Genomic DNA, 22,248 nt, shown 5'->3' on the forward strand with positions numbered 1-22,248 from the left:
GATGTAACTCTGTAATAACATACAAAAAATAACATATTTTTTTATTATATATTTTTTATAAATCATTGTGAATAAAATAAAGTTGATGACTTTGTAAAGTATTTTTATTTTTAACAATAAAAAAATCATGTTAAAAAATGTATATCCGAATAATTATTTTCTTTATACCTCGAATACCTAGAACTTGAAATTAATATTTTTATAATAAGGAACTACGTCCTGTCCGGTGTCCCACGACCAAACACATCTTTTTTTTGCATCATAGCAAAACACAACAATGCTGTTGATGTGTGACGTGTAAAAAATACGCGCTTGCTAGAAGAACCGGTGCGACCGCATGCCAAGAGCGCTCTCAGAAGAGCCCCGTCGCAGCACCTGCGCCACGCGCGTCCGCACTCGCACTCGCTCCCGCCCAGACCCACTTTCACATTTGGAACCACCATACACGTGCAACATCAGCAATTATACGATACGAACGCCGTGCCCGTCTCGTAATGAACACGAAGAGAAACTACGAACGATTAATCCAATGTGTCATAATTCAGGTTAAAATCTATCGTGAATAAATTTTTACAAGAATTCAGTACAACAAATTCAGTTTACGTATTGGTGGGAATCATAACATTAGTCTAATAAAGTTGGGTAACTAATTTTATTGCTAACTAGCAGACCCGGCAGACTTTGTAGTGCCTCAATCGATAAAGAAAAAACCTAAACTCATTAGGAAATAAACTTAAAACAAACAAAAGGAATCCGTCCGACGGGGAACACATCAAAGGAAAAACAAAATTGTTATTTTTATTAATTTCCAAGCATTTTTATATTTATCTACCTTTTAAACCTTCTCTGGACTCCCACAAATAATTCAAGACCAAAATTAGCCAAATCGGTCCAGCCGTTCTCAAGTTTTAGCGAGACTAACGAACAGCAATTCATTTTTATATATATAGATATAGATAGATAATGCCTATAATAAGGAACCAAGTTAAGAATAGCCCTTGTAGCACTATTTCACAAGGGAAATCTCAATTAAGTTGTAGGGAAGGGCGTCAAGCCATTATTAAAGTATTTCGTTTCCCGGTCAATTCAGTTGCTAGTAATAGATTTTACAGCTATTTTTCACAAAAGTACCTCTCGTATTGAAAAGATAACAGCAATATCAATTAACTGTCATGAACGACTAAGAAAAAGTATTAAATTATTGAATGTCGTCATTTCCAGCTATGTACGGTATCGGATTTACACAATAAAGCCAAAATGGCTTGCAAAATATTAGAAGTCACAGCATTACAAAGCGGTACTTCACCGCTTAGTTAAGAACTTCTGCTATGCAAGTCATGGATTCTTCTTCGCGTGAAAAACGGCTCCGCTGAACTAGGGTTCCCAAATAGCTGTTGCCTTCGTTTGATTCCGCACAGAATAAGACTGTGTGGATGTCGATAATCCTGATTTCAGAAATCGATTGAAATCTCTTGACCTACGCACAGAATTTGCTTCTCTTTCTCTTTTGTACGCTTCATGGGGCTATTTCCTGGAACGACTATCCGTATCAACGGTGTTTTTGAGCGCTATGACATACTGTTATTCATCAGATGAAAGTTGAAGAGATCATCTGTGTTGGATGGCCTTGTATAAAAGAAATTTAAAAGAACCTGCGGAGAGGCTCGCTTAGCCCTCGTATGTGGAAATTTAGTAATAACTCGATCGTACTTGTGGTATAAACATAACATTAGTCATATCATTAAATCATGGATCTACCGAAATAATATCTGGACTCTCTGTTACGACCGCTCTGAGAGAAGCCGAAAACTAAAGGAAATGGAAGCTGATGGTACAAAGAGCCACGAAGGGCTTTCAGTGACACGACCTTCAGTAATGAAATATGCGACTAAGAAGAAGAAGAAAAAGAATGATTTCGACAACAATTTTTCTAATTTATCCCAAATTAAATTCAACCAAAAAACAGTGTTTAAAACAAAAAAAAGTATGTCGTATTCGAGTACAACCGTAAACTATATAAAATACGTTTAATATCAATTAATTTGTTCGTCGACGCAACGCATTTCAACGCTCGATAAGTGGCTCCGTCCGACGCGGTGAGCGGTGCCCGGTAGCCGAGTGATGCTATCAAACAGCTACTGCTTTTATAAAACGTAAGGCTAATGGCATTTTAGTCGACGTTAATCCTATACAATACAAACTTCAAGGAATTAACACGTTTATCATTATCGCTAAAGCTAAATGATTGATTGAATAATGTTTTAGGAATCAAAAAATATTATCAAGCTTTCTGATGTCAATTGAATACGTTCATGTGACTGTTATTAGTTAAAATTCGGATTTAACTATTTTAGAAAGAAACGCTCAAGCTATTTTACATTCGGCTGTCAGTTAAGATTGATAAGTAATAAAAATTCCATCAAGATCCAAGCGACATCCCATTGCCGATTTGGCACGGGACAAAAAAAAAAAAGCCCATTAAATATGTAAGAAAATGTTTATTTTAATAGAGAATAAACGATAAATCTCGCTATGGGCTTTCGAATTCCGCACAAGTCATCCGACGAGGTGAGATCGACTGGGAAATACCACTATAGTACACATTTATGCACATACATACCTACTTGTAGTTTTCGTACACACACAGTCAACCATTCTAACTCACACGGCATTCATAATTTCAGAATTCGTTGACGTATTTTTCGTTTCAGTCTCATTCGATTTCGATCTAATGAATGTTAAATGTAAATACTTAAAAATGAAAACTAACTGAACACGTAAGTGGCCTAAAAATATTTATTTTTTGTTAAATCTATATCTATACTAATATTATAAAGAGGAAAGATTTGTTTGTTTGTTTGTTTCGAATAGGCTCCGAAACTACTGGACCGATTTGAAAAATTCTTTTTCCATTAGAAGCCGACATTGTCCCTGATGAACATAGGCTACTTTTTTTAATTTTTAATTTTTAATTTTTTTTGGTTTCATGTGTGATTTAATGTTTCCGAAGCGAAGCGAGGGCGGGTCGCTAGTTAAATATATAACAGAAAATACCTCATTAAGTTTATGTTACGACGACAATTTTAATGATAATAATCATTAACGAGAAAGAAAATATGTTGTTAGAGCAACTATGAATGAAATCTCAGTATAAAAATTCTAGACGCAATCAGTGATGGATGCCACAGCTTGCGACTCTGAATACCAAGACTGTTCCGCATTGAAGGTTTTTGCTATGCGTTATTCTATATGAAAACACCGGTACAGGACTTAATCAGTCTTTTTTATTTTCTATTCAAACATCGTTCATTACGTATTGATTTTAGTTGAAGTTTTAATTTTAGTTACATACATAGATAGGCGAAAGAGCTCACAGTCCAACTGGTGTATCTGGGCACTTGGGCCCATAGACATCACTACGTGAATGCTAACGTTTATATAGTTATAAACGTAGGGAAATATTTAGGTGGGGTGGTGTTACATGCCTGTATAAGCTCAAAAGATGCTCAAAAGATTACCAGTTTAAGTATTTCTTCTCGTAATTCTAAAACGATAAGTATCAAAAATAATGAAATGCTACAATAAAATAAAAGAGAGATTGATGAAAAATTAAAACACGCGTCCCGAATTTGATAACCACATTCTTTTTTTTATAAACGTGCTTTAATAAATAGAAGCGGCAAATAAAGTGAATGACATTTTTATTTTGTCTTAAATAAAATGAAATAAAAATTCAAGTTGTTGGGTAACATGAATCTACTGATAAATAATAGTAAAGTTGTTGTTAACGTATTTTGATAATTATTAATTTTACACAGTTACTAGCTGTTGTTGTCTTATCGATTAATAACTTTATTAAAATTGTTGATTTATTCACGCAGTGACTTCTCTTCTACAAACATCAGCTGTTAATGTTTTTGGTTTTTTTTATATGGAGGCAGAAAAAATGAGCGTTTTCGTATGTGAATACCACAATACATACATTTTAAAATAAAATTTAGAATGAATATAGCTATCAGTGTAGATGTTTTAAATTTATTCTTATACTATAAATATTTCATTACTTATTACCTTAAGTTTTTAGGAAGCTTCCCTTATTGACTCTTCTACGTTTAAGGTAAATAAAAAAAAATTATTTAGATGTCTCTTGATACCAAATTAAATTTTGTCAATATATTAATGTCTGAAATATTCGCTAGTTCCATAAATTAATTTTTTTTTTGTCTGATATCCTACAATTAGAATGAAAAAATAAATGTATGCATCTATAGTAAATATCACCACTGTGATAAAAATAGGAGTTTTAATTGGGTAATAGGAGTTAAAATTATAATGTACCTACAAAGGACCCGGATAAATTTTGTAATAATTTATCTCTGAAAACGTTATCCAAAAATATTTAATGGATCCCTTTAATGTTTAGAAATTTACGCAATTTACTTTGTAAATTAGCGTTATTTAGTATGTGAGTATGAATCGGGGATAATGCTATTCGTATTATAAATGATGGTATGCAATGTCAAAACGTCACCTACTTGTTGAAAATATTAGGAAAATTAGAATTACTTTGTAGAAACTTAAATTTCGTGAAGTATACTCAAATGCTATTAAGTGCGAGCTTCGTGTCAAGGACAGTATACATTTTTTTCTCGACATTATGAATAGATTTGTATGACTACTTTGACTGCGGCTTGACTTCATTTTTATGTTTATTTCTGAAGTATAAAACACGAATACAACCAGGCTGCTTAACGCTAAAATCTCTTTTCAAGTCGGATGTTAAGCTGTAGGTAAACTCCGAGATTTTGATGATGATCGTAGGAGTAATATGTTCAAAAGACGAGAAACATTCCGCTTATTCTAAGCAAAAAAATATATTGGAATTATTATTATTAAATATACAATGAATTTTTGAATGATGGATAAGCTCAGCAAATAGATGAACAGGTTGGTTCGTGCAGAACTCATAAACGCATAGCATCTTTTCAGATATCCGTACCACATTCGAATCGTGAAAATTTCCGGGAAATTTCACTCTAGAAAACCGGTAATAAACCATTTCGTAATAAAATAACAACATCGAATACCAAGAAAAAAAATGTCCGCTAATCAAATTACTAGTTATATACTAGGTGTCACAGCTTGTAGCACGCGCTAGTTTAAATTATTATTCCGAGCCTAAAGCGTTATAAATTGGTTTGGTGACAGTTGTCACCGTGTGAGCATACAAACGGTTCATCGCTGAACCCCACAGAGACAATTACGAGGTTTATATACAGTATTTAACACCTCGCCTTTATATATTTATAGCCAAGTAACACGTTCCGCTTGTCACCGGTCACAAGTATGCTAACATTTTCGACCACATTTTTCTTTTGATCAGCGACTAATGAAATTATTCTTGTATTGGTCTAAAACTTTTCCGCGAACTATAATTTAGTTCTTTATACCTGTTTATAGTTATTATACGATTGGCAATAAGAAAATTCCTTGGTAACATTATTTGGGTCACGCATTTATTTATGTATTTTTTATATAAATAAACGGAATACAATGTGAAAATATTGATCGTTTGGTTGTTTATCTTCCTGAAAGAAAGGAATTTGTGTGATTTATTTTATGATCGACGTCTGAAATCGTGATTAAAATATAAGTCATCATATCAATATTAAAATTGATATTATTATAATTTTTGAATTTCAATTCGAATACAGTTGATTAGCTCTTTGCTTTTTGTTCAAATAAAGTTTCAACCGTTTTAGACATAACGACGTGTTGATTAAATAATGAAAAGTTTGACTAACCCAAGCACTCAGAATATTTAGTGACCATAAGCTTAGACCATAAATCAATAAATAAGTTAGTTTACTTTAAGGCTAGTGTGGAACTAGACAAAATTGGCCTAAAACATGAAAAATTAAAATCATATGATCCTACCTAAGCTGAAAGCCTTAGAAGAATATGCTAGCGTAACCAAGCAAGTAAGTGACCTCACGGGGCTCTAACCTGGTGATGTTGCTAACATAGCCCTAGCAAGAGCAGTGCTTCGCAGATTCGACTACCGGATTGAAAATCACGAGATTTACTAAAACTTTCTTTTAAAAATAAATAAAATTTGGTGTTTGACTTTATCCATTCTTTAATTAAATTCCAAAGATTACTACTAGTTTTTTAGAATTCACAGGCGTGGACATAATAATGTACGTAAAGAATATTTTTCAAAAAAATTAAGTTTCATTCCAATTCTCCAATAATTATACCATCGAATATGAGAATATAAAATTTTACCTTTTAGCTAAATTTTTTAAAGGACTACGTGTTATATCAGAAACATATATGTAATACACATGTAGTTTACTGACATTAAATCAAGTAAAGTGACATTTACAACCATAATTGTACGCGCGAGATGGTTGATTTTCGCCCAAAGGTATTGCAGCAATAACGCAGCTACCTGTATTAAAGACTACAGTTAATATTTTTTTTACCTTACAAATGCAGCGGAAACAACTGCTCCAATCTTGTTCTAGTCTCGTGTCTTGCAACCGGACGGGCTCGCCCTCGTTCGAACACGGAATGCGGACCCCTTCTGCAAAATAAATAGAAAGAGTACAATAGTTAAATATTTTTTGTATTTACGATTAAATATGACGCGTATATTCGTTGGAAAACTTCGTAAACAATGCAAAATAAAGCAGAATATCTCTAGAATCCTAGTTAAATCAGTGCATTTATGTAATATTTTTAAGGTACGATTTCGTGAGATTAAACAAAAAAAATGGTGCGCGTGAAAGACGTGCGCAACTTCTTTTGCTGTTTGTAGTATTGTGGTTTTCTTCAGTTTGCATCCTTATATCAAATTTCTCTTGTAATAAGGAATGATGCGTGTAAGAAAAACGACCTCTTCACCATTTATATATATTTTAAATTATTTATAGAAAAAATAATATTTTAATAAATCCTTAATTAAAAATAAAATATAAGATAGTTAATATGTTACTGCCATCTACCGGAGCAATGAGAGACTATTAACAAGCCATCTAGTGGTCGACGCCCGTAAACGGAATATGTATAAGAATAAATGGAATGTGTATATAAACGACCTAGCTCGCTTTCTGCATCTCTCGAAGGTCGAGTGGTTCGCGAGACGCTCTGTCTATTTTCTCATTCTCGCTTGTCCTAAATTGCATCTTTTCTCTCTAGGCGTAACGAAACTGTCGCGAATTTACTCTCAACGCGCCTAAAGAAGTTTCACTTAAAAAAATGAATAATTTCACTTTAATACGAATGTCAGTGATACCTACTGTAATCATTTCATGAATCTACACTGTAACATTAACTCAATCCACATGATACTGGTAAAAAATCGCCCAATTTTTAGGTTACTGTGTAAATTTAGTCTGGAAATTAGTGTATTTGTTCGCATATTATCTGTTTCGTCATGACAACCTAAATTTTTAAACAAATTTGCAGACCAATTCGCATGTAACCAGATCGAGAACATTGAAAATTAACAGAATGTACATAAAATTGTTGAGCCCCTACATTTAGGAAATATGCGTGCAAAATATCTAGTTCACCACAAGTTCTACTTATCTCAAAGCAATGAGAATAAAATTGTATGAGAATATAAATTTCTAGGAAGTGTAGGTGTTTCAACATAAACGTTTTCATTAGACTACATTTCTGTCAGCAGTTTGAGGAAACAGGCAGAAACCTAAACAGCCCATAAAACTTCTGGGTTCTGGTCTATAAAGAAGGAAACTAGTATTATTAGTCGCTTTGTCATATACCTCTAACATTCGAATTAACTGAAAAATGTAATTTATTCACCGTAATAGAAAACGCTAAGCAATATCTATGTGGTGCATGAATGATATATGCACATAATAATATTATATTAAAAAATTAAAGGTTTTGTAAAAGGTCTTGTATCATATGTATCTTTGGTGACTTTCGCGTGATGACTGTAATGATATACTTTTCTTAGCTCTCCTCATTAACACAGCCGAACCCCGGAAATAAAACTGATATTTTTTTTTGAGAAATATGAAAGCTATGAGCGTTTTAATTTCTTGTTAGTCGCGGAGTTTTTTGTACAATGACGTCAACAGTCAAGCTTGCGATAAGAATAAGATCCGTGACAGTAACAAAGCAGTCCCCCTCATTCTTCACTAACATTTTTTATGCTTGTATCTCAGAATTTGATTAGCCGATATATTTTTCTTTAACTATTTATTTATTACAACAGCACTAGCTTTTGACCGCGAATCCGTCCGCATGGTGTAGTTACTTTGGCATAACGCTAAATTTTACCCCTACTTCATTTACGTTAAAGGTTAAGGAGCTATTTAAATCCCTATTTTGAACCTATCTTTATTGGTGCTCCACTTGTATTCATGCCTTACAGTGATGTTATACGCTATAGGCTACTATAGCCTTCCTCGATAAATGGGTTATCTAACACTGAAAGAATTTTTCAAATCGGGCCAGTAGTTCCTGAGATTAGCGCGGTCAAACAAACCAACTCTTCAGCTTTATAATATTAGCATAGATTTCTGCTCACTGAGCCTTTTGGTTTATTAACGTATACGAGGTAAGTCAACTACCCAATTACTTTATATCAATCGAAACTAACAAGGAATGTCAACTAGAAGATAATTTTGGATCAGCGAGCAGAAATGGTGTGTTGCGCAAATAGTTCATTGATAGGAATCATGCACGTTGCAAATGCAACGCCAAAGTGACCACGTGAAGTGCGGAGGAGTTGCGGTTTATGCAACCTGCGTGGGAAACCGAATGAAACTAATACTAATCGATAGTTACGTGGCAAATACTGCGTCACTGGATAGCACATTCGAATCGCGGCACCAAATATTAGAACATCGATTGGTAGCATAGTAAATTTAATCGATAAACGAAGAACATATGAGGAGCCAACATTTTATCACAAAATCATCACCAATAAATACATCATAGTCATAGGTAAAAAGATAAAGAATTAAGAAACAAAAGTTAATTACTGGTTAATTAACTGGTGGTAGAACCTCTTGTGAGTCTGCACGGGTAAGTACCACCACCCCTCCTATTTCTGCCGTGAAGCAGTAATGCGTTTCGGCTTGAAGGGTGGGGCAGCCGTTGTAACTATACTGAGACCTTACATCTCAAGGTGGCGCATTTACGTTGTAAATGTCTATGGGCTCCAGTAACCATTTAACACCAGTCGGGCTGTCAATTAGTCCACCCATCTAAGCAATTAAAAAAATAATAATAATAATTGTTCCCTTAGTGATCAGTTAAGACTGAGAGCTTAAACAGAAGAGGTTGCAGAGGCATTGGTTATATGTTCGTTAATCATTAAAAAATTTAAGTGACCTCTAAATTTTACCAATGCTCATGAGGCTATGAACAGGCGCGATTTGCTTGGAAACGTTAAATATAATTTTCTTGTTTTCGTATCCAATGAGACCCACATCCACGAAGTTGTCTAATCAACGCTATAATAAATACCTCGTCACGCCGAATTCTTGTATAATTGCGAAGCTTTTATGAAATGATTTAATTCATTAATAAAAAAAAACTTCTACATTTATTCTTTATGTTTGTAAATTTATTCTCTCTATTAACTTCGTACTGGACGTCGTAACGTGGGTAGATAACCAATCAGGTGGACCGATGATCTGGTTAAAACAGCTGGCAAGGAAGGAATGCGAAAGTCAAGACACCGAAAAGAATAGAGTGCATATGAAGAGAAACATAGAGTGGACACATTGGTTAAAGAAGAGATTACAAACAGTGAGAGGTCTTGTATTGCTGTCTCGTCTATCTATATTTATTGGCGTTAAGACGTCTTGTGAGTCCGCAAGGGTAGGTACCACTACTACCCTGTCTATTTCTGCAGTGAAGCAGTAATGCGTTCCGGTTTGAAGGGTTGGGTAGCCGTTGTAACTATACTGAGACCTTAAAACTCGTATCTCAAGGTGGGTGGCGGTATTTACGTTGTAAATGTCTATGGGCTCCGGTAACCACTTAACACCAGCTGGGCTGTGAGCTCGTCCACCCATTTAAGCAATAACAAAAAAAAAATCTCATGATTTCATACCATCATATATTTACTACAAAATTTTATGCATATCTACATAAAAATTACTAAGTAAATTTTGCCTCAGAACGTAATTATTTATGCTTTACTTATTAACAAAATCTTTTGTGCTTTATATATTTACTGTAATAACTACATTACAACTTGAATTTTTATCGAAAGTGTAACAAGTATTGTAAGACTGCACGGATTGGTACCATGGTCCTGCCTATTATAGCCGTTATTCCAATGTAGTCGAGATGTCAATATCTTAAGATGAGCGGTGGTATTTAAGTCATATTGTCTATAGCCTCCTGTAACCGCCAAACATCGAGTGAGTCGTAAACTCGCATATCCATATTAGCCAATAAATAAATAATAAATAAATAAATCAATCAATATTTTACTAACAATCACGCCACGTTAACTGGTCCCGTGATAAGTTCGTAAAGAACTTGTGTTACAGGTACCAGATAACGGAAATAAATGTAAGATTTTTATTATACACATACATATATTTAATATACATCCATAACCCTGGAAAATACATTTATATTTATCATACAAATATCTTCCCTTGGCGGGATTCGAACCCGCGACCCCCTAGTGTAGTGACCATGTCACTTACCACTACACCAGACAGACGTTAAATAAAAAATACAATAAAAAAACAAATCACCAAAACTAGGTCTTATATAAATTGTGTCAAATAAAAATCAAGTGAACAGTGAATAGATGACACTCGCCGTTCCGTGTATCGAAGCAGCGGCCGTTTGTTCACATGTTACCTTGATTTAGAACCACGGATCCGCATTCTTATTACGTAGTCATCTCGGGCGCCAGTGCCACTAGCACCGGTCGCAACACACACTGCTGCCCAAAACGTAAATATTTTCGTATGTAATTAATACGTGTTCGTCTGACATAACATTCCTACATATAATGGGTTCTACGTCGAATATTTATCCATACAATATTTAGTTATTATACAAGGTTAGAGCAACTAATCTAATCGATTACAAATAATTCGGTTCTGTTGTGAACAACTGTTGTGTTTGATTTACATGATAAATTATGAGTTTAAAAAAATCCATGTTGACCGATTTCTATATCTTCAAGTATAGAAGTCGAATTTACATATTATCATTTCACATAGCAACCAGCAATGTTCAAGGTAAACGAATATATAACTAGCTAAATAGTCATTTAAAAAATGAGATAGTAATACATATATATCGTTTTAGAATTAAATTAAAATTGAAACCTTTCAAGAAATAAGGAATGCCACGTAATTAATCATTTAAAGGTACGCGGACGTGTGTCATAAATATTACGCATAACGCTTTTATTTACAAAAATACTCCGATTATAGCATCGCGAATTAATGTGTGCTAGCAACAGAAAAAAAAAACTTTAAAAATTCATGATTTCAAATCGAATCGAGAATGATGAAACAAGTGTAATCAAAATAATTGACTAGTTAAATAATTTTATTCGTGTCACGGCTGTCCTTAGAATAAGTTACAGAAGAGTGTTGAATCGATAAGGAACGATAGATAAGCTATTCAATCTAGCATCAATGTCAATAGGCAGCTCAGTAATAATTGACACTGAACTTGACCTCCACAGCACAGCTGCTATGAATACGGCATATACATTCAGTTCGATTTATAAAACGAGCTTCCTTATTGGTCCGAGCGAATTTCATAATTTAAGAGCAGTTTATTTTGTAGTAATGTTTACGGATATGATGACGTAGCCCAATAATCTGATGTACTATATATAGGTAACAAATGTAAAATATAATAATAATAAAAATTGTGTTCTTTTTTGTTACTTTTGTAATCAGACGAGCATACTGTTTGATGGAAAGTAAGCAAGTTGCTCATGATATCAATAATGCCAGGGACACAGGCAAAGTCTCTTACATCCAATTATATATGTACCGATATTCTCAGTCATATTTTAGTACAATCAGTGAAACTGGCATTTTCCAATTAAGCTTTGTTTACTTGAATCAATACTTTTTAAATTAAATACAACTTTTTAAATGCCTTTTGGGAGATAGCTAATGAGATTTTCGCTTTAGTTATGGTTTTTTTAAATATTCTGTAAATTAATGATTTTAATACCCTTGAGATACAGTTCGAAATCGCGCGGTCATTCTGTTAATAAAGGCTTTTCAGACTGGACAAGTGCTGCTGTAATGTTCCATTAACCGCTAAATGTTATTATTCCGGTAAGCGATATACAATTATGTAAATATTAAAAATATATGGTGCATTAACCACTTTACGTGCTGTTTGATTGCAGTATTTCAACTTCAAAATTATAAGTACGCAGTGTTTGTGTAAAATGATTATAAAAAAATATAACCGGTCGTTTCTTAATATATAAATTTTTTATAGGAGATTGATTTTAGAAAGTTATTATTGAGATTCATAATAAAATTAATTATGTTAGTTTCTTCTTATATTTGTATTGCTTAAATGAGCTCACGGCCCTACTGGTGTTAAGTTGTTACGGAATCCCATAGACAATAACGATGTAAATGTCACCTACCTTGAGACAGGAGTTCTAAGTCTCAGTACTTTTTAATTATTGAGATTACCACACTACATAATTTTTTTCAATAATTAACTTAATTATTGTAAAGCAGGCGGGCCATTATGCCCCAAATCCTATATTCGCTTACACGAAAATACATACCCTAATTAGCACACGGCATAGCAGTTTTTTTTTTTAATTTTTTTTTTATTGCTTAGATGGATGAACGAGCTCACAGCCCACCTGGTGTTAAGTGGTTACTGGAGCCCATAGACATCCACAACGTAAATGCGCCACCCACCTTGAGATATAAGTTCTAAGGTCTCAGTATAGTTACAACGGCTGCCCCACCCTTCAAACCGAAACGCATTACTGCTTCACGGCAGAAATAGGCAGGGCGGTGGTACCCACCCGCGCGGACTCACAAGAGCTCCTACCACCAATAATTACGCAAATTATAATTTTGCGGGTTTCATTTTTATTACACGATGTTATTCCTTCACCGTGGAAGTCAATCGTGAACATTTGTTGAGTACGTATTTCATTAGAAAAATTGGTACCCGCCTGAGATTCGAACATCGGTGCATCGCTCAACACGAATACACCGGACGTCTTATCCGTTAGGCCACGACGACTATAGTATTAAAGATAATTTTGTGTCGGATTTGGATATTTTTTTGCCACTGTGATCCTGTTCAAAGATAATGAAAGACTATATACCGTCATGAAAAACATTTTACTAATTAATACAAGACGACTTGCTGATATTTTTATCACTTTGTGTAATTTGGTGTTGTTTATTGCGTCTTTCGACTGATGAAACGTTTCATTAACTTAACTTTTTCTTTAATCGACTATCTTAAACTATTAAGGTAAATAAGTTGATTTATAAGTAGTATCTATATATTACTACTATATACGTGAAGCAAAAACTTTGTAACCCTTTTTACGAAAATTGCGCGGACGGACGAGTATGAAATTTTCCACACTTATAGAGAATATGGAGAAGAAGTGCACATTGCTAATTTTTTTTTTTAAATAATGCATAAAAGATACATTAAATCAATAAAGAAAACATTACGCACACTATCATGTATTTGACACACACACGCATTCTAATTGTTAAACTTTTCTTATTGCTTATAATCTATGGTCAAATTGAGAAGAGATTATAATAATAATAATATATTGGTTGTCATTATTAATATTTGTCTAAAGTGTAGTCTTGGCGAAATCTGTGATTACGTAAGTAAAATAATCTTTGACAATAGAATCATAACAGTGTACAAGCATAAAATTTCAATTAATTATAGTCGAATTTCGACTATCGGGGGACCACTAGTAATAATAAAAATAGCAAAGCTTTAGATAATGAAATGTGTCATCAGTCAGAAAGACGTAAAAGAGATGTCATCATCTTATCGCTTACTTTTGTAACAATATCTAACAGGGACAATCGTTACCGCGGCTAAAAAAGGAAATACGTACATAGTCATAAACTAAAAACAGTTTACATTTCGTAAGCTAAATATAATTTGTAGTGCTAGTTAGTTCAAGAACCCGCAAAATAAACTAAATGGTCACTTCCACGCAATGTCACGCAATAGTAACGCTGCGTGTCACACGGGCTTGTAGACCCAGGACAGTTGACCACCAACTATCTCTTCCCGTGGGTATCGTAAAAGGCTACTAAGGGATTAATCAAATAATGAGCAAGAGTTATTTGAACATTATACCAGCGACCTGTGAGCATCAACTGTCATTTACGAATGGCAAGACGTACTGTAACGGCGCCCGGGTGGGCATCACGATCCTGCCCATTACTACCGCGAACCAGTATTTTCCAGTTCCAGTTTGAATGATGGGGATGCCTTTTATACAATACAATTGAGGCTTCGGTGTCTACAACGGTTGAATTAATTTGACGTAAAAGAAACTCGTGCTTGTATTTTTTTTCACCTTTCTCAACTGACTTATAAAGAACAATAATGATATGGGTTAAAGTATACCATAGAAGTTGCCATTTTAATAGACAGTTTGAATTTAAATTGAACGATAATAGGCGACTGGTAATCTCTTGAACAAAAGCTGTAACTTAATTCTAAAACTTAATCTGTGAATTAACTTTCGATTTTTTTTAATTTAATTTTGAAGTATCGAATGGTTGAAAAAATCCGAGTAATTTATAACTTACAAAATACTTCTCACTCAACACGAGACTTCCGAAGCTATTAACCGATTGACTTTAGTTTTGTATAGAAACTGCTTTTTCCACGTAGACAATCAATTAGAACGGATTTTACGAAGGTCGAGACGAGACGTAAATTTTTCATCTATCATAACATACCCACTCTTGACTTGATGACAAACAAAAAACTAGAAGCCGATGGCAGTGTTATCTACCGAGCCCAATTATAAACATAAGCGAACCAGGGACCTAGTCAAACACATACGAAACATTACATCAAAGACATTTCAGTTGCTTACGGGGAGCTGTGACAAACACAACTACAGAAGAATTACAATAATATATATGTAGTTACAAATAAATTTAAATACTTTGATTAAATTGCTTTTCTTTAAATAATTGAAATTCGAACGCAATTTTAAACTGCAATAATCGGAAATTAGTAATTTTTTATACATCAACGTATTCATAAGTTTGTCTTTCTTAATGCTCACTCGTGTATTCCAACTTGGAGGACAAAACAATTTTTGTAAGAGTCAACGATCAATAGGTGAACGGACGTATGATCTATGTGTGAAGTAGCGTTGTGATTACAGTTTCACAAGTGAGATATTGTCGTCGAGCATGCCTTGTTGTGCAACAAGTAACTGTGGACGCAATGTCAGTTTCATTGTGTGTAACTTAGCGTGCTTGTTATAAACATCACGAGTCAAACCGATCTGATAGAAGGCTGTAGATACATGTGTGTTGTTGATATTGTTTCATTTGCCTTTTTTTTAGATCGGTGGACGAGCTCACTTCCCATCTGATGTTAAGTAGTTACCGGAGCCCATAGACATCTACAACGTAAATGCGCTACCCACCTTGAGATATAAGTTCTAAAGTCTAAATATAGTTACAACGGCTGCCCGCCCTTGAAACCGAAACGCATTACTGTTTCACGGCAGAAATAGGAAGGGCGGTGTGGTATCTACCCGTGCGGACTCACAAGAGGACTTACTACCAGTAATTACGCAAGTTATAATTTTGCGGGTTTCAGTTTTATCTCACGATGTTGTTCCTTCACCGTGGAAATCAATCGTGAACATTTGTCAAGTACGTATCTCATCTGAAAAATTGGTACCCGCCTGCGGGATTCGAACACCGTTGCATCGCTAGATACGAATGCACCGGACGTCTTATCCTTTAGGCCACGACGATTTCAGTTAAAACTTTGATTGTTTAAATTTACAAACAAATACTTGAATAAATTCGTATCTTGTATTTTCCGTATAAAAGTTTGAGGATCCTGAGTTTGACTATTATCAGAAAATAAGAGCTCTTAGGTCCGCCATACTGCCACAACCCAAAATGGACTTCCGCTTTTAAAGGGAGATCGCGATAGGCAGGCTGCCAATCGCAAAACTCACTGTCGTTAAAACATATACGACCTCCACTTCTAAATTACCTTTATCGACTATTTACATACAAATTCGTTCAAACTAGTTAGTATTTCAATAATATGCGAAATCAAAGACGTCTTCACATTCCTTAAGATAAAACTATCGGTATGATTTCAGTATTATAATATTACGTATTAATTCATGACGAATTATTTACGAAACTAAGCTTCTACGAGTTCCCTTTTCTATTAAGATACAGCTGGCCACTGTGAGCTGCCGTGAATACACAACACATAGTGAGATGTATAGTGTAGAGAAATAGGGTTTTTTTTAATTATTTTTAATTCTGCCTATTTCTGCCGTGAAGCTGTAATGCGTTTCGGTTTGAAGGGTGGGGCAGCCGTTGTAACTATACTTGAGACCTTAGAACTTGTATCTCAAGGTGGGTGGCGCATTTACGCTGTGGATGTCTATGGGCTCCAGTAACCACTTAACACCAGGTGGGCTGTGAGCTAGTTCACCCATCTAAGCAAAAAAAATTAAACGTTATAAAACCTTCGGTATCGCACTTAAGAGGCTCTGTGATGAAAAGGTTCAATCACGTTCTACAATAAAAGGCAGGGCCGGCTTGATGCCGCTTCTGGATATCGGAAAAAAATCCGCCCCAATACTGGTATTTTGCCTAAACTTATAGTTTATATATTTTATTTTTCAAAATTAAAATAACTAATTTATTGCGAAAACTTTATCATATATTCCAAAAACATAAATAAATATTTGTTTTTTTCTAACAACTATAAAATTTGCACTAAGGGTGACCCATAATTAAATTACATAAAAAAAAACTAATTAAATTTCTTTAATTACAGAAAATAGAAAAATCGATTATTATTTTAAATTTCAAGGAAATAAATTGATTTAATCATTTTGATTATTAATTTTTACCAAAAGTGCCCAAGTTATAATTCACAAATAATTAATTGATGAATGAATTGAATTTCTTGAATTATCAATTGAAAAGAAAATGTTATTATAAATTAATATAATTAATTAATTATATTGAGTAATCTTGATAAGAAAAAAAAATGTTTTTCTTTTAATATTTTGCCGCCCTGGGCATTAGCCCCGACTGCCCCTAGTGTAAATCCACCACTGATAAAAGGTGTATACGTACTAATAACAGCGGAAGAAGCGTCTACAGGGCTGTTGGAGATGATTCCGGCGAGCAGTAGGAGACATGCGGCGTATGCGGTGCGGCACGGTGCCCGCATGTTCGCGTCTACTCGCGGCGCCGGCACCCGCTGCTCCGCCTCCCTTGCATCACACCCTCGCGCCACGCCACACGAGCGCAACACCTTCAACAATAAGAATCAAGATTTTAGTACTAAATTTACATAGGTAAAAAAAAAGAAAAAAAAAGCATTTCGATCGAAAGTAGGTACAGTAAGTTTCTAATTTTAACATAGCGCTGATGCGATTTACCAACGTTAAGACATCGATTCCCATTAACTATGGCCTTATTAAAATTGTTGGGTACATAAAAGCGGCCATTTAAATATTGCCTTTGATCACTGGAAATAATTCAAGTTCAACGGTAATAGATAAAATAAAAAAAGATACGGAGCTCGTAGACAATATGAATGTGAATGTCGCCCACCCTTATGAGGTCTAAGCCTTAATTGTGCAGTATAATCGTTTCCCACCCTGCATGTTGGAACGTATCATCATCACTGTTTCTGAGCAGATATAGGCCGAATTGTATTGCCCAATATAATAAATACTCCCAACCAGTAATTACACAGATTATATTTTTTGTTGATTTGTTTTTTTTATTACATAAAGAAAACCGTTATTGCCACATCAAAATGTTTAAGGACTTTAAGGTCTGATTTAAATTGTATTAAGACAGATGACAAATGAGCCCCATTTGATTTACATACCTAGTATTCATATTTATTTGCAGAATAACTACACAGAATTTATTGCACAAAAAATTATCAAAGACGTTGTGTACATTTCTGATTGTTGTGTATTAGATTAATTTTAAAGTCCAGTCAGCAACAAAACTTAATGATACAAAGTCGATTTTATCTACCGATCATGGAATAATTACAATTAATTGTATAAATTATCTTTGAATTCTTACCAACGTACCGCGATTACAAGACACATCGAAAAACATATTATGCTTATTTAAAAACTACACAGTTCTCAAGCTTCAGACAAGTAAATGTATCGCAACGGGTCGATTTAAAAAAATGTGCTAGATGATAGAATTTAATTTGTAAAACACACCCACCGAACCCAATTTTAGATTCACGTGATAAATGTTTACGGTATTTCGATTACGTAAAGCTTAAAGTAATAAACAAGGTTTTTAGTATTTGATTTTATTAATCAGCTCTTAACAACATAACTCTATTTAACCAACAGACAAAAATTTATGTGGGATTTTTTTCATTAGAGGGACTGATGAGCTTAGAAAACGTGATTCGTTTATTGAAACCACAATATTACTCAATGTATCTGCTTTTTCTGTTACTAGTTTTGTATGTATTACGAACAGTTATAAATGAAATGCTATGATGCGCACAAAAGAACAAATGGCCATTTTATTTTACACTTTCCGGATAAAAATAACCAAGTGGCTGAGATTATCGAAAACCACAAATTGCTATAAGTTATGTTCTTTCGACTGTATAACTAATGTCAGCATCAGCCAGTTTTCGAAAACGGTCATGTTCCACTGAGACTAATCTGTTGTGACCATTACTTTTGCTGGTTCTAATATCGTGATAATAGATCGGTCCGAACGTCGAGCTTAGCTGATTGATATGAATCATTTCTTGTAACGAGAACCTGTAGGCAGAAAATAACGACTAATTGAATATTTATACCATCAGATTACCAGGATTTGGCATATAGAATTATTTTATACCGCAATAATTTACGATAAAACAAATTCCAGGAGTCATGTTGTCATTGAATAACACAATTTTCGATTTTTTTTTATTGCTTGATTTTTTTTTAATTTGGTAACATTATGCTTCATCTGTCATTTATCCTTATATTCTCATTTCTCTATATATCTTATATATCTATTTTAAATAAAACTTTTTATAATAATAAAATACGGAGTGTTCGTGCAACAAAGATATGATTAACATTTTTATGTTTCCAAATATTAACCGGTTGGTTTTCATACCGAAAACTATGTACATTTTTATGCTATTCACAAAAATAACTGAGAAACAACGAACGTTCAAATATTCTTGGAACCAGAGTATTATTGAACACATAAGCGTCATGTCTTAATTATTTATTCAAAACCAATCAGAGATTTTAATGACCCCGAAGTCGTAGTAAAATATTAGTTCTACAGATAGAGCTCGACTGATGTCCTTCCTTAGCGCATTTTTTTTTACAGCATTCCACTAGTACGTTGACCTCGAGTACTCGGACATATAACATTAACTCATTAATAATAACACGATGCAACAAAAAGTGATTCATATAAACCACATACAGAAACGTGTTCGTTCGTTCTTTTGAATCGTTCAGAATCGCGATCCGACAGTTCACTCTTTTCAGTTCCAAATACAAATACTGAGAATCTATTTTGGTTCCGGTTTCAGATCCTCCTTGTTAATGCGTTCGGTTAGTTCCAAAGCAAAAAAAAATGTATGCGCAAAAAACCTAATTGAATTACAGTTGAGTACAATCTTTATGATAAAACTAAATGAGACAGTTAATAAGTTACGGCGTCAACGGTAAACTCGACAGACACGGAACGCGTTTTTTTTTCAAAAACTCATGACGGTTCATAAAAAGTGATATGTTTGTTCGCGAAATAATTTTGAAATCATAATGAGTCATCAATTTTCTGTAGCAACGTTTATATACTTAAAAAAAAATTACATCAAGTAATTTCATAAAGCATTGCAAATAATTATTTTTTATTAATATTTTTATTACTTTCGTAACTAAAATAACTTTAAAATTCTGGTTTCGTTTAATTGCATTTCAATTTGTAGGGGCTTACATAAGACAACTGCTGTATCAATTTATTAAGACATCAATATTATGTACAAGCCCACAAACAACATAAAACAAAAAAGGCGATCAATTTTTATCTATGCCTTTAGTAAAAAAAAAGGAAAAGTTCAATTATATTCCAGTACAAAAACGGACCTTAACGGAAAAGGATGTAAGTTCAATATTACCCAGGCACATTATAAATTTATTCATGTTTATTTATCGCACGTTCAATGTTTATACTTAATGTTAAGAACTATGTACTAACTTTAAAATCTGTAGACGCCGCACGTACTTGTATCTTCCTATTGGAATACATCACTCGTTGTTGGCTAATCTCACAATGTGATTGCTACTGACAAGAAATGAAAGACAAAAGCGACACGTTCCAAGATTCGTGTGTCGCCATCTTAATCCTGGAACGTCTCCGTAAGCATTCGATTGTCGATTGTTTAGTTTCAACAAATTATTCGAAAAGCCATATTTCTTCGAAGATGGTAAGTACGTTTTTATTTTACTTATAATGAGAATTGTCGTCGGTAACGGATTTCGCTTTGTAATCGAAGTCACTTTAATTATGTAATAAATAGGGTTTTAACAATGAAGTGACAGTAGTAGCAGTAGAAGATAGGATTAATTAAATTGTCGTGGTGGCCTAAAGGATAAGACGTCCGGTGCAATTGTATCTAGCGATGCAACGGTGTTCGAATCCCGCAGGCAGGTACCAAATTTTCTAATGAAATATGTACTTAACAAATGTTCACGATTGACTTCCACGGTGAAGGAATAACATCGTGTAATAAAAATCAAACGCGCAAAATTATAATTTGCGTAATTACTAGTGGTAGGACCTCTTGTGAGTCCGCACGGATAAGTACCACCACCCTGCCTATTTCTGCCGTGAAGCAGTAATGCGTTTCGGCTTGAAGGACGGGGCAGCCGTTGTAACTATACTGAGACCTTAGAACTTATATCTCAAGGTGGGTGGCGCATTTGCGTTGTAGATATCTATGGGCTCCAGTAACCACTTAACACCAGATGGGCTGTGAGCTCGTCCACCAAACTAAGTAATAAAAAAAATTAAAAAATGTGGCGTTATATGAACAAGTTCCCATACTTTACTATCAGGGTAATTAAAAATCCAACCAAATAAATAGCATATTGTTTTAAGCGTGTTAACTTTTTCATCGGGGTATTGAATCAATGTCGCTTAATCAACGACATTACGTATCACGGTATTTATTTTTTTGCGTGAAGCCCTCAACAATCCCACATATCGACGTAAACTAGCGCACGATTTTTCTTCAGCGTTGAACATAAAGTTAATTGCATGTCTAATTCATGAGGCAAGATATTTTCAATAAATATCACAGATCGAATGTATTTATCTATATCATAGATCTACTAATAAGGTAAAATTGTTCGTGAGTCAAACATTAATAAAGCTACGTTCTTTGTCGTTTGAACGTTTTTAACTTGATCATTTTAAAACAACCACATAACAAATAGGACAGTATAATAATAATTTATTTATTTACATTACGAAATAGTCCACAGTTGTGACCTATAGTTATAGATGTCGACAAAAACATGATTAATAAAAATATACGTACGTAAAATATTTGTAGATCGATCGTATGCTCCTACACTGATATAAAATGTTGACGAGATTGACCGCTCCAATTGAACGATAAAACATTTTAATCAATTCGTGATATATTGTCGCTTTTTGTTCAATCTAATTAAGCTTATTTTGCTTTGATATCTCGTTTGACTTTCAACGCAAGAAACTTAGGGAACGAACATTTTACGATCGTTGCAGTTTTGTTATAGTTCATGTCAAGCCCATAGAACTAAACACACTTTTCTTTTGTATACTAAATCATTAAACGATATATTCATCGTATAAAATTTCACAATTCATTAACATGTTTATCGTGCGTCTATTCAAAACGACAAACCTAACTTTCAACAATCTGCAGCTTAGTATGTGACACATAGTGTCGTTTGCCAGC

At 34.0% G+C, this 22,248-nt stretch overlaps 1 protein-coding gene and 1 long non-coding RNA gene across 5 annotated transcripts in view; both read right to left on the reverse strand.

Moving 5' to 3' along the window:
• The window catches only part of LOC101735590 (BMP-binding endothelial regulator protein), a 76,173-nt gene that overhangs the window by 34,179 nt on the left and 19,746 nt on the right, over positions 1 to 22,248 (reverse strand). For all 4 annotated transcript variants that reach the window (XR_009974078.1, XR_009974080.1, XR_009974079.1 and 1 more), the window contains 2 exons: positions 17,373 to 17,553; positions 6,489 to 6,589 (listed from right to left, as the gene is read on the reverse strand). Coding sequence is in view for 1 of the 4 variants with exons in the window: in XM_062670669.1 (XP_062526653.1) it covers positions 6,489 to 6,589; positions 17,373 to 17,553 (282 nt within the window). In the remaining 3 variants the exon portion in view is untranslated. The remainder of the gene's footprint in view (positions 1 to 6,488; positions 6,590 to 17,372; positions 17,554 to 22,248) is intronic.
• Positions 18,573 to 19,168, reverse strand: LOC134199540 (uncharacterized). The gene is made up of 2 exons (XR_009974083.1): positions 19,137 to 19,168; positions 18,573 to 19,057 (listed from the first exon to the last, which is right to left on the reverse strand). It is a non-coding gene; the product is annotated as an uncharacterized LOC134199540 (long non-coding RNA).

Source organism: Bombyx mori, chromosome 10 (genome assembly GCF_030269925.1).
Source record: "Bombyx mori chromosome 10, ASM3026992v2".
Lineage (NCBI taxonomy): Eukaryota > Metazoa > Arthropoda > Insecta > Lepidoptera > Bombycidae > Bombyx > Bombyx mori.